Source organism: Castor canadensis, chromosome 7, assembly GCF_047511655.1.
Source record: "Castor canadensis chromosome 7, mCasCan1.hap1v2, whole genome shotgun sequence".
Taxonomy (NCBI): Eukaryota; Metazoa; Chordata; class Mammalia; order Rodentia; family Castoridae; genus Castor; species Castor canadensis.
The window spans coordinates 60,483,433-60,496,761 of NC_133392.1; the positions used below are offsets into that span (position 1 = coordinate 60,483,433).

General features: G+C 49.5%; 1 protein-coding gene and 1 long non-coding RNA gene across 23 annotated transcripts in view; one reads left to right on the top strand and one right to left on the bottom strand.

The window, feature by feature from the left end:
* Nucleotides 1–13,329, top strand: part of Col13a1 (collagen type XIII alpha 1 chain) — an 81,856-nt gene that overhangs the window by 48,864 nt on the left and 19,663 nt on the right. For 17 of the 20 annotated variants that reach the window (XM_074079043.1, XM_074079052.1, XM_074079048.1 and 14 more), the window contains 12 exons: nt 335–388; nt 1,530–1,574; nt 1,914–1,982; nt 3,651–3,674; nt 5,476–5,538; nt 6,421–6,465; nt 6,760–6,912; nt 7,415–7,513; nt 8,764–8,808; nt 11,176–11,217; nt 12,024–12,050; nt 12,876–12,956. In XM_074079043.1, the coding sequence (XP_073935144.1) occupies nt 335–388; nt 1,530–1,574; nt 1,914–1,982; nt 3,651–3,674; nt 5,476–5,538; nt 6,421–6,465; nt 6,760–6,912; nt 7,415–7,513; nt 8,764–8,808; nt 11,176–11,217; nt 12,024–12,050; nt 12,876–12,956 (747 nt within the window). The remainder of the gene's footprint in view (nt 1–334; nt 389–1,529; nt 1,575–1,913; nt 1,983–3,650; nt 3,675–5,475; nt 5,539–6,420; nt 6,466–6,759; nt 6,913–7,414; nt 7,514–8,763; nt 8,809–11,175; nt 11,218–12,023; nt 12,051–12,875; nt 12,957–13,329) is intronic. The other 3 variants (XM_074079041.1, XM_074079054.1, XM_074079059.1) reach the window with 3 other exon arrangements.
* The window catches only part of LOC141424809 (uncharacterized), a 42,921-nt gene continuing 32,496 nt past the window's right edge, over nt 2,905–13,329 (bottom strand). For all 3 annotated transcript variants that reach the window (XR_012449737.1, XR_012449734.1, XR_012449735.1), the window contains exon 7: nt 2,905–3,781. This is a non-coding gene — a long non-coding RNA (uncharacterized lncRNA). The remainder of the gene's footprint in view (nt 3,782–13,329) is intronic.

Sequence of the window (13,329 nt, forward strand, 5' to 3'; positions counted from 1 at the left end):
AAGTGTCCCAGCCTCTCTGCAGTCAGGCTATTGGCAACACAAAGTCCATTCTGGGTGCCACACACTGGGCTTGTGTGTGTTAGCCAGTGGCCAAGAGGGCCTGGCAGGGTAGGAGGCAGTAATAAACACTCAAGACTCCAAGGAGGAAGGGAGTGGGCAGTGGCTTGTGCAGGGGTGCTTCCAGAAGGTGGGGCGACCCATGCCAGGCCCTTGGAGGGGTCAGAGTCCTAGGTGGGATGGTTATTTGAAGCCAGTGGGGAGAGACCCAAAGTCTTCTACCCCTTCAGCTGTCATGGTTGCTCTGTATACTTCACGCCATCTCTCTTCTTCGCAGGGAGAAGCTGGAGTGGATGGCCAGGTTGGGCCCCCAGGAAAGCAAGGAGACAAGGTACAGGAAGAGGGTTGGCTCAGGAATTCAAGCCCCAGCTCAGACACCTGCTGTCCCTAGATTGGACCCCAAGGGCTGGAACTCAGGACACAAAGAAAACCAGCCATGATCCCTGGCTTCTATTTTTTTGGTTCACTTGGGACTCAGAGAGCTATCCACTGAAACAGTGGTCATGTAAAAGGCAGTGCAGGGGCAGGACACAAGCCAGAGAGTGACCCTGAGCCTTGGCCTCTGGTATCTTCTCAAGCCACCGGTGTACACAGGCTCTCCTTTCTCTCCAGCCACTCCTATGAAAGACTGTGTGTTCCTTACAGGTGCACAATGACTAAAATGCCACTGGGGATATGGGGTGGATCAGAAGGGAGCAGGGGGGAGGCAAACGGTAAACCAGCTAACTGCACGGTCAGCAGAGTTGAGTTCCTGAAAGCATTCACTTTATCTCTTACTTTCCACTTTGATTTTTCTTTTGTCTTCACTGTTAACATCACCCCAGAAAAAGTAGACCTGCAGCTTGTTGTTCACAGTTAACACAACTGTTTTATCCATTCCCCATCACTCTGTCCTGCTTCCAATAGGATCAACACACCCCAGGCCCCAGCCTCTGGGGGAGGTTGACATCCTTCTACCTGTGTCCTGCTAACTCACCTGCCCCCCATGCGTGTCCTGCAGTTCCACTTTTTCTTGAAGAGAGTGGCTCTAAAAGCACTTCATGGGCTCTCTGGCAATTGAGTGCCAAGCAATGGGCAAAAAGGAACTGAGTCCTTGCTATCTGTGCAGAATGGAAATCAGGAGATGTAAAGGACCAGGTCCCTTCTCCCAAGGAGGTGGCTCACTTAGGGGACTGGAGAGAGGGACAAAGGGGAGTCACTAACAACTAACAGAAGGCAGAGGGAATGTCATTAAATACAAAGCAGGAAGGATCCAGAGGATTCAGAAAGGCGTGTGGGCAGGGTTTGGAGTAATGTTCCCTGAAGGGGCAGAGCCTGTACTGTAATGGACAGAGAGGTCTATGTCCTGTGGCCTCAGCTAAGATGAGCCTCCTGATCTCTCCATGGCCCCTAACAAGTGGCCTATCTGGAAACATGAGGGTCTCTTGCACTAAGGTGTACCAACTCATTTCACTCATTTTGTCATGCAACAGGGGCAGCCTGGAGCAGCTGGAGAGCAGGGACCAGCTGGCCCCAAGGTATGTGCATCCCTTACCTGGAGTCACTGCATGAAGTGCTGACCCTCAGGTTCTGAGGGTCAGGGAAGGGAAGAGTGTGCTGGAGGCAGGTAGGAGGCCCACATGTCCAGTGCGATTACACTTGGCCTGCTCCAGGCCTGTCTAGTCCCAGCTGCTCAAGCAGAGGCTGCTTTCTTGTTCTGTAACCCTGAGCATTCACAGAGACTGTCTGGAGCCCCTGACAAGCCCACTCCAACTACTCTGGGCCACCCTGTGTGCAGGCAGATGCAGGCAGTGTGTGGTATAGGCCTCAGGCTCCTCCTGCTCCAGGTCCTGAGTGAGATCTCCTCTGCCTTCTAGGGCTCCAAGGGAGAACCCGGGAAAGGAGAGATGGTGGATTACAATGGAAATATCAACGAGGCTCTCCAGGTAAGTGGGCTCCATCCCAGATCTTGTGGATGGACCTCAATACTTACTGCCCTGCAGTCAAGCCTTTGAGCTGAGCTTCCAGGACATCTCTCCCCGGCTTTCTCTCCTTTGGCTGTGCAACCTTCAAGCAAATGGCTTCCATTATTTGGCATCAAGTGACCTGGTTCTCTTTCTGGGCCCAGACAGAGAACTGGCCAATATCCAATTTTGGGTAACTAAGAGCCCTGGTAGAAGCAACCTGGCACCCATAGGGTGCTTCCCATCCAGGACTCTGGGGCCCCACATCTTCAGGCCACACCACTCATTTCCATGGTAGAATCTGTGTTCCTGGAGCATATCTTCCTTTTGTGTCAATTTCACCCTATTTCAAATTCATGAGCTCCCCACATTTTAAACTGGGCTTCTCCACCTTGGCACTCTTGACATTTGGTGCTGAATGATCATTGCAGTGGACAAGGAGGCTGTCCTGTGTGTTTCAGGACATTTAGCAGCACCCTGACCCACTAGATATGGTAGCCAACACACCTCAGTTGTGACCACCAAAATGTGTCTCCAGATGTGACCAAAGGTCCCCTGGAGACCAAAACCCTTCCAGATTGAGAACTGCTCCTTCAAAGGAATCTGTGTACCTGTGTAAAACCATTTACAAGGTGGAAAATTCTTTTTCCTAGCCAACAATCTTCCCCCTAGTCTACGTTTTGAATGGGTCTGCAGTTTGCTGTATGGCTCCGTCTGTTCAAAGGAAGGTGCAGCTTGAAATCTGGCTTCTGGGAGAAAAGGAAAGAACAAGAGAGGGTCCCTCACGGATGATTAGGAGAATAGAGCTGCTGGTTCCTTCCTCCTCTGGTAAAGAGGAGGAGAAGTTGTAGTCAGACTTTTCTTCACTGAGGAAAAATACCTGACATGAATAACTTAAGGGAAGAGAGATTTATTTTGGCTCATGGTTTCAGAGGTTTGAGTCCATCGTGGTAGGGAAGGCAAAATGGGGAGGAGAAGCTCACATCATGGCAGCCAGGAAGCAGAGAGAGAACACTTGAGCCAATGGGTTTTCTCCTTTTCCCCTTTATTCCATCTGGGTTTCCAGGCTATGGGATGGTGCTACCCGCCTTCAGGGCAGGTCTTACCCCCTTTGTTAATCCTCTCTGGAAATGCCCTCACACACACTCAGAGGTGTGCTTTACAATCTCCTACGTGCTTCTCAGTGCAATCCAGTTGACAAGATTAACCACCACAGGGCCTATTTGCATCCATTGTGGACTACACTACAGCAGCATTGGCCTTATGAGGGTTCTCTGTCAAGACTACAAACAGCCAGGCGCCAGTGGCTCATGCCCGTAATCCTAGTTACTCAGGAGACAGAGATCAGGAGGATAGTGGTTCAAATCCAGCCTACGCAAATAGTTCGAGAGACCCTATCTCAAAAAAACCATCACAAAAATAGGGCTGGTGGAATGGCTCAAGGTGTAAGCCCTGAGTTCAAACCCCAACACCGCAAAAAAAAAAATTAGGCAAACATCTGGGGTGGGAGGCTTGGGCCTGGGGCTGGGAGCCATGGAGCCCACCTATGAGGGTCTGCCTCCTCCTTCAAGGGGCCAAAAGTGAGCAGAGGGGACCTTCCAGGTGGCCCTGGATTTGCTCTTCAGCTAATTGCATGGTGTTGTTTTTCAGGAGATCCGAACATTGGCCTTGATGGTGAGTGTCCGTCCTCCTTCACTTTCCCTGGTGCTGAGCTGGGCACGAGGAGCACAGCCTAGAAGTGCTGGGCTTCTGGGCCATGCTGGGCAGAGGGTGAGCTGAGCCTGGCAGGGGCAGGACAGAAATGGCCCTCTGTAGCAACCATGCCAGGGTCAGCGCTGTCCATGGTGATGGCCTCACCTATCTAGCTGTGCACTCAGGGACGCTGTAATTATGGGCTCTGTTTACAGCTGCATTGAAGAGATAGCAGCATACAGGGGGTGTTTTTATGTTTCTCTTTTTTCCTGAAAAACGAGTAACAACCCTCCACCTGCCCCCTTTCCTAGAAATCAGCCTCACTACCTGCACTTGAATTGCATGCTGGTTTTGCACATGTACCTACCGGTGACAGAGTCTCAGGAAATATTCATTATTAAAACAACCACCACCAAGTTCAATTTCCAAGGTAGAAAGGGGAAGTCATCAACGCAGAGAAACTAAAGCAGATACCTTAAAAGCAACTGAGGCCAATAGGAGAAGGGGACCAGGAACTAGAGAAAAGGTTAGATCAAGAAGAATTAACCTAGAAGGTAACACACGTACAGGAAATCAATGTGAGTCAACTCCCTGTATAGCTATCCTTATCTCAACCAGCAAAAATCCTTGTTCCTTCCTATTATTGCTTATACGCTCTCTACAACAAAATTAGAGATAAGGGCAAAATAGTTTCTGCAGGGTATCGAGGGGGTGGGGGGGAGAAGGAGGGGGTGGGGTGGGTGGTAAGGGAGGGGTGGGGGCAGGGGGAGAAATGACCCAAGCATTGTATGCACATATGAATAATAAATAAATAAATAAATAAATAAAAAGAAAGGGGAGGTCAAACCATAAAGTCCTCAATCTCTAGGAATCTCAATTCACCTAGTAATTTTTATGGCTGCGTGAACAGAAGAATGACACACAGTGAGTCAAACACCACTTACATGATATCAGAGTCCCCGACATTAGTATAAACTATGTGATTCTGGATCCCATGAGCTTTTTTGGGGACATTAACCTATATTAGTTGAAATAGCTCTTGGAAATAAAACTTTTCTGGAAACATACCATTTTTCTTTTAAATTCAATCTTAAGTATAGCTTACAATAAAATGTACCCATTTTTAAGAACAGAGTTTGAGTTTTCATGATCGTGTACACTGTGTCCCTACTATCCCAGTATCTGCAGAATAGTCCTCCGTGAGCCCTGGGAGTTGATCCCACACCTATCCCAGCCCTAGACCACCACAGTTCTGCTTTCTGTCACTGTAAATTAAATGTGTCTTTTCTAGAGTTTCATGCAATGGAATCACACCATGCATAGTTGTCTGTGTCTGGCTTCTTTTGCTCTGCGTAATAATGTGCTTAAGGTCCATTCATCATTGCATGGATTAGTGCTTTGCTCTTTTTCCCTATTGCATCGTATGCCACTGTGTAGACATACCATACATTCACCTTTGGTGGACATTCGGGTAGTTTCCTGACAACATAAATCGTTCTCTGGGAAGGTCAAATTTATCTCCTTAGAGCCTGAGGGAAGGGAGGGAGAGGCTGTTGGCCTTGACTGTCAGCCCACCCCACTCCAACCCAACACACTCAGTGCTTATCTGTGTTTTATGATTCTCCCGTGTTATTTCTTTTGGGGAAAAAAAAAGTGTTTGTACTCCTGAAGAAATATTTGAAAACAATTCCTCCCTATAGGGCACCCTCCACCTATAGCCCTCTGTGACAGGCCACCTCTCTGCTTGGAAAGTTCTTCCATGTGTCTTTTCTTTCTTTTTTAGGGGCCTCCTGGTCTTCCTGGGCAAATAGGCCCACCTGGAGCTCCAGGGATTCCAGGCCAGAAGGTAAAAGTTGCCTTGACCAGGAGGACAAAGACCCTGCTAGGACACTGAATCCCTAATCAAGTGATCAAATGACCCCCTCATCTTCCCAAGACCACCACACTCTGCCCTAAATTCCTCCCCCATGCTCCTAGGGACCTTGGGCCCTGTTGCCCACCCCAGCCACTCTCGCTTCCCCGGCCCTGGGCTCCACCATTCTTCCCTTGCAGTCTGTATGCCTTGGGTCCTATACTCCAGAGACCCTTCTGAGGTGATGGAGCCTGGAGATGCTCCCTTGTCCCTGACCATCAGGCCCTCACCGGGGACCCCACACCATCCCCCAGAGAAGGTAGCATTTGAGACCCTCCTCACTCTCACCTTCTCTCACCCACTGCTTTTGTTTTCCTTTTCTCCTTTACCCTCCACCCACCACCATGTGTTTTTCTCAGCACTACCCACTGGTGCTTATGTGTGCCCCTGGACCATCAGGCCATTCCCCTCTGCTCCTCTCTGGAATACCTGAATCATGTTTCTACAGCTCCCCCACCTCCCCACCTCAAGGAAGGGGCCAGTTGTGAAGATGAAGGGTAGCCCCTGGACAGGAGGGTTGGGAGGTTGTGGCTAAAACATGGACCATGGATTTCGGAAGCCCAGGCTTGGATGCCCACTTCCCACATCACTAACTGTGGGTCTTGGGCACATATATACTCTGTGCTTTGAGGTCCTTTTCAGTAAATCTAAGACAACGAAAGCATGCATGCCCCAGGATGGCAGTGAGAATTAAAATTCTCTTCTGAGTTCTGTGGAAGGTGCAGAGAAGGGTGCCTGACCCCAAGGAAAGGCTGTGTAAATGACAGTTACTATTGTCGTCAGTGCTAGAGTCACCTTTACTTGTTCTGCCTACAGGGAGAGATTGGACTGCCAGGCCCTCCAGGACATGATGGGGAAAAGGTAAGAAGAGACATCTACCTCCAGGATGGCCTCTGAAAATGGTCCTCACCCTGGGAGGATGGGGGGGCAGAGCAGAAAGCTCTGGAAAAGGTCCAGTTGGGGGTCCCTGTGGGGAAGGGAGCAGAGGAGGGGCTCTTGCTGCAGCGTTGGGAGGGGTAGCAGAGCCACCTTGGGGGTCCCCTTCCTCTCCTGCTCCAATCAAGCAGCAGCAAACTGAGTCTAGACTTTCCAGTCTTTTTTGGCCTCTCACCCTCTCTCTTCTCACCTAAGAAATGCTGTTGCTATTTTCTAAAGGGACCTCGAGGCAAACCAGGAGACATGGGCCCTGCAGGCCCCCAAGGACTCCCAGGAAAGGATGGGCCTCCAGGAATAAAGGGAGAAACTGGACAACCAGGGAGCCCGGGAGAGAAAGGAGAGAAGGGGGAGACGGGACAAGCTGGCTCACCAGTGAGTGGCAGGGCTGCAGACTACTCTGCATGCACCACCTCCATCCCTGCTGCCTGGAGCCAAGGAACTGGGGCGGGGACTCACTTGGTTACACCCACACCATTGGTGTCCTGACTCAGAAGACCTGAATCCTGTTCTGTCCTTGTCTGTCTTTGTCCTTGGGAAAGTCACTGAGCTTTGCAGCGCCTCGGTTTCCTCATCTCTAAAATGGGGATAATAATGGCTTCCCCGGACTCTTCATGGGTTGTTGGAAAAGAGACAGGCAGGGGCTTCTTTGGAACACATGCAGAATGTCTATACCTGGAGAGGTTGCATGTGTGGAAAAGGAGCCTTGGCCAGTCCAGCTAAGTTACTGACTCAGTGGTTTCCATATGTAAAATGGTCACCATCCTCAACACCCAGTCTTGGAGGATGGGAGCCATGCATGTGTTCCATAGATGGTCACAGATGCCAACTGTGAGATGGTCACACCTCACTAACAGAGGTCTTTGTCAACCTGTAGGGTCTAGACGGCCCAACCGGGGAGAAAGGAGAACCAGGTGACCAAGGGAGGCCCGGAGCGACAGGATTGCCTGGTCCAATTGGGATCCCAGGATTTACAGTAAGGCGAGAGGGCTGGGTGTCAAGGGTGTTCAGGAGGCAACTGTGGATGAGAGCAAAGGTGTGAGGGCTCCTCACCGGCATCACCAGCCTAGGGTGCCTGGCACTGAGACAAGGCTACACTAACCCAAGCTCACTGTCAGGCCTGCAGGTCCTTTTGATGAGCAGCTGTTGCATTTGGGTGTAAACAGGGTTTCAGCCTCTTCCGTGCACGTCACGGACTCTGTCTTTAGCACCACCTGGTCCAAAAATGCTGGGCTCAGAGGCTTGAAATTCCCCTCTGGAACGTAGACAGAGCCTCAGAAGTCAGCAAGTCCCACATCTGGCCCAGGGTAGAAAACCTTCAGCCGACCCTGACCGTAGCTGTCTACTCAACCAGAACAGACAGGCAGCCACTCCGCAGAGGGGCATCGCCATCGATAGAAGCTGTGCTCCTGGGAGGGGCGGGGCAGCTTTCTTCTCCCCTCAGAGGTTCTGGGTTCTTGAGCCATATTCATTTTTTAGTGCTACATAACATATTACCACAAATTTAGCAGCTTAAAACAGCCCACATTCGATGTTACATAGTTTCTGTGGATCAGGAGTCCAGGCATGTTGGGTCCCTGCCCCAGGTCTCCTAAGGCTGCAGTCAAGGTGCCAGCCAGCTGTGTTCTCATCTAGAGCAGGGAGCCCTCTTCCCAGCTCACTGGATGTTGGCAGGGTTCAGTTACTTGCCATAGTAGGACTGAGTTCCACAGTTCCTAAAGTCTCCTACAGGTCCCTGCCACATAGCCCTCTCTATAGTAAGCAGCTCTCATACAGCAGCTTGCTTCTTGAAGGCCCAGGCCAGGAAAAGTGTCTCTCTAGTGTCTAGTGGTGTGTGTAACATATTCACAACATGATCGTAGCAGATGTTACATGCTTTCATGTGTATAACACATGTATTTGGTGACATTGTAATATACTCAGTGGGAGTGACAGTTGTCACCTTTGCCTCATGCCGGTCCATCCCAGGGTCCATTCACTTCAGGAATCATACAGAGCACCACTGCCTCCTCCCACTGCTAGAGCCTCAGATCCCTGAAGAAGGTGGCCACAACGCCTGCCCACAGTCCCTGTCTTGCAGGCTGACCACCTGCACAGTCCCCATGGTGTTCTGTGCTGACACCTGGAGTGGCCTAATCCCAGTCAGATTTGTCACAAACGTAAGGGTATGCCTGTGCCCAGGCCCCCCAGTGCTGGCCCTCATGTCCTGGTGTTTTGTGCCCACAGGGAGAGAAAGGAGAAGCCGGGGAGAAAGGTGAACCGGGAGCAGAGGTAGGTCACACCTGCTCTTCCTTTTGCATCATGGGCAATCGTTGGACAAGGGGCTCATCAGAGACAAAAGTCTCTCCAGGATGCTCTGTGCTCTAGAATGATACTTCAGCTGCCTAACATTGGGGAGGCAGGAAGCTCAGTGTTTGCCATGCTTCCTGAGCAGCACTGTGGCATGGCCGGACACTGAGCCCCAGGGCTGCTCCACATGCTCCACCTGACCAGTCCCAGCAGGGTTCACAGAGCACCACTGTGTTTCTGCCCTACTGCTACAGTCTGTTGCTAAAGGAAACAATCATCCCTCAACAGCCACTAGAGTAGCAGCCACTCAGGGAACCAGCATCCCAGAAGATGTGCCACTTAGGCAAAGTGGATGACTTTGTAGGAGTTTGCTGCCAAGCTTCAGAGGAAGGCTTTCGAGAGAGAGGCATGGTTCTTTGAGAAGTGTGAAAGTGAAGAGAGGAGAAAAGAACGGCAGATTGAGAGGGAGGGAAGTCAGGGCGGAAGCAAGGTTTGCAGAAGATGGAGAACATCACACATTTTGGAGGCTCAGCGGAAAGCAACAGAGCTCATGGATTCCTGAGGGAGAGATGTTTACTGAGAAGGCCTGGGCAATCCAGGAACCACCCCAGAGTGAAAGGAGAGGCCACCAAGCCTCTTCCATCTCGCAAGAGCTTCCCCAGCCCCTGTCAGTCATGGGTTTGCCAGTCCTACCTGAATTGAGTGAAATTCTACCTTACATAGGTTTCTTGTTTAGAAATGGATAACGTCCTAAAGAAATGGTCCTAAATTCAGGAAAAGCATTATACATATGCATGTTCCTTCCAGAACTATTTCAAGTACAACTCAGAACAGCCTGTTTCTAACAAGAAGGAAAGGATTAAATAACTCACACTAGCACAACTATTACTACCAATAATAATGACAGCCTCCAGTTCTGGGAGCCTTCCTCGTGCCAAGCGCTGCCAAAGCTCTGGCTAGGTGGCACATCACCATTGGAAGGAGACTCGTAGTGAGTATGCAAAAAGTGGAAAAATGGGTTTCTTGTCAAAAGGCAAAACAGTAGAAAATCAAATTACAGATCATCATAAGTATATGTGTATATTCAACTGTATTTTATGCATCAAAAAAGTGGACGCAAATAAAGCAAAAAATTAGCAGTGCTTCTCAGCTAGGTAAACCGTGTTGACCCTTTTTCTTTCAATTCTCTTTAATTTTTAAAAAAATTTTAATGAGTCTGTATTACTTTAAAGTACTTTTTAATTTTTAAAATTATTATAGAGGTAAAACTGAGTTCTTCATGAGTGTGTATATAAGTTCTATGAAACTTAATAGATGTATAGATTTGTATAACCACTACCATAATCCAATCCATGTGTTACTTATTTATAAGAAAAAAGTAAGTTAGTGTCCAAAGATTATGTTTCCTACAAAGAGATGACTGTGGAGCCAAAAAGTCCACAGGTCCAAAGGACATTATGGGTTTACCTGTCTGTTCAGTGCAAGGTGGCCTAGCAGAGGACTTGCCAGTGAGGCCACACTCCTGACAATTCTATCCCTGGAGAGGAGAAGCATCTGAGGACCTGAAGCTGAGGCAAGATGACCAGCTCAGAAAGGAGCAACCTCTGGCTAACTGTAGACAAATGGATGCCTATCTTCATCAGACACAGACTCTGCAAGGCAGCATCTCTACAGAGAAGAAGGTGGCCTGGTTTCTTCCCTCTTCACTGTCCAGTCTGAATCACTCTTGCTGCCATTTGTCCTCAAGGGAAACAAGACCAGCAGTCCCCGTCCTGTTTATTACAAACCTGGGGAGGGGGTTCTTTTGAAGAAGATTCTTCAGAGATGTCTCAGCCTCACCCCCATTCCAGATAACCAATCTCTGCTCCCTGAGCCCAGGGTTTCAAACTCAAATGTCTATGAGAACCAGGCACACAATAAGTGAATGCAAGAGGTCTGAGTTAGATAGTGGTGAGTGGTAAGGACTGGGATAAACCAAAGATCTATGCCCCACCTAGATAGAAATGCTCTTACTCCTCTCCAGGCAACTGTTCCATGCACAAACATGGCATGAATCTACTGCCACTAGATTGTCTGGTTTGTTTTTTGTTTTTGTTTTTTCAGAAAAATCTGGAAGAATAGGTGTTCTGGGTACATTTCCTGACAATGTTTATTTCCAACACTGTGCAGGCAATTGGGTTGCTATGAGTTTCTGACCTGTCCTAAACCTTCTTTTGGTAAACTGTGTGCTGGGTTGACCTCCAGTGGCAGTCCTGTGCTCCTGTGGCTTTGCAATCCCCAGTTGGATCCATGGCCGTGTCAGGAGAGAGGACCACGTGGAGTGTAACACAGCTTTCCTTTGGTTTCTAGGTTCCTGGGCCACCAGGGCCAGAGGGGCCTCCTGGACTTCCCGTAAGTTTGGAGGGCTTGTTGGCATTTTAGTCCATTATGCTTAGGTCCTTAATATCCCCTTCCCATGGCATTCACTGAGCTCACCCTCAGCGTCAGGTCACTGTCACCTCCTCCCTACTCCTCTTCCACTGCATGTTAAGCACATCCCAGTGTCCTCAAGGATCCTGGGCATTGCCCAACTCCCTGAAAACAATTAGCTGTCATGGCAGCCAAGTCTCTCTTTGCCACTGAGTTCTCCCCAACATTCACTAATCCTTTGCCATCAGAGTTCTGTTCCTCCTTCTTGCTACCCAGCCAACAAAAGGACTGGATAAAATAGAAAGTGACCCATTAAAACCAGCCCCCCATTTCTGTAATCATGGGACCCCTTTACATTGCAGCTAGAGGTCCCCAAGCATCCCATACCAACAGATGCTGGCCTGTACCTCTGCATGGTTCATGGTCTCCATGGCACTGTCACACATTGTCACTGACAGAAGCAGTAGTAACAAAAATGGTAATAGTCAACACTTATTGAAAATTCCTGTGGGCCAGACTGTTCTAAGACCTCTGCGTATGTTATTTAGATGTTGCTGTTTCCTCCATCCTCTCTTCATGAGACTCTGGGTCAGCCACGGGCCACAGAGAGATTTTCTGTCAGCCTCTGGCTGACAGACTGGCTAGGACTCGACCCCACTTAGCCTTCCAGTTTTTATGGACAGGGACCCCAGAACATACTCTGCACCTTAAAACCTTGCTCTTCTTTGATCCAAGGAAGATAGCTAGAAAGGCAGTTCTAATGTATCTTGTTTTGGTTCCAAATGCAGGGCCTCCAAGGTGTTCCTGGACCAAAGGTAAGAAAAGGTCATGTGACAGATGCTGGGCAAGGGGTGGGGGAGGGACAGCATCAATCATAGCAGAAAAGAAGGAAAGTACCTCAGAGGTCCAACTGATCTTGCTCCCTACATTGCATTATGTGATGCTCCAGTCAGTGGGTACCACTGGAGCAGAATGAAGTCCTATGGTCCCTTTAACATCCAGCATTGACATGCTTTGGATACAGAATTTTCCCATCCATCCATCCATCCATCAACCCCATGAGGTGACAAGTTAAAGTCTTAGCAAATGGTAAAACCCTTTTCACATGCCCTTTTCACCCTGTCACGCTGAAGTATAGGTGAGAGATGATGACGTGGCATGGGACCCTCTCCCCAGGGCCAAACCACTGGCCTTTGAAATAAGGCTCTTCCAATTTCCCCCAAAACATTTTAAGTGAATAAGGGGGGGCTGGAGGCTGGCGGCATGACAATGGCCCTTTCCTGTTGCCCTGCCATTCTTCAGGGAACTTTGGGGAAATCTCCTCTGGGGTGGCATTCTAGGCATCTGTCAGCAAATTTGTGGCATCCCTCCCTCCAAATGACCACCTGTGGCAAAGCCTGACCTGAAACTACCCTGTGTGTTTTCCCCACTTTCCCATCCTTTTTCCTTTTGGGGAGTTCAAAGTTACTACAGAAGATATATCTGAGGCAGGAAGGCCCATAACTCAGGGATTCTTGGAGTACCCAGCCTGCCACCCTTCTCCCTCCCTTATGAACCCCACTCCTATATCCAGGACTCCAGGACACAAGAAGGAGTTGTAATGCCCTTCTGTGATCTCCTCCTGTCTCCCTTTCCTCCAGGGGGAAGCAGGCCTAGATGGAGCAAAAGGAGAGAAGGGTGCACAAGGAGAAAAAGGAGACCGAGGGCCTCTGGGATTACCCGTAAGTACCTCAAACCCAGCAAGAGTGGGTCTCCCCTTTGGGAGAGTAAAAGAGAGTGAGGAGCCCAGCTGGCACTCTGACAAGCTAAGGGCACTGGGCAGGGGACCTGGGAGGAGGCAGTGAAAACTCAGGGTTCTGAAGTTCTAAGCATTGCAGAGCTCCAAGTGGTCTTCCTTTCCCACCAGGGCAGGACATAGGTGCTAATTCTCTTTTGAAGATCCTCCTTCAGGCCATGCCTGGTATTAGTGCTGGGAGAATGCAAAGCTAACTAAGACAGGGTCCCTACCCCCAGACAGTCCAGATGGAGAAGCAGAAGGGCCTGAGGTCAGCCTTGGGATCTGACTTGGGCCTGACTGTGGTGATAAGTCTGTCC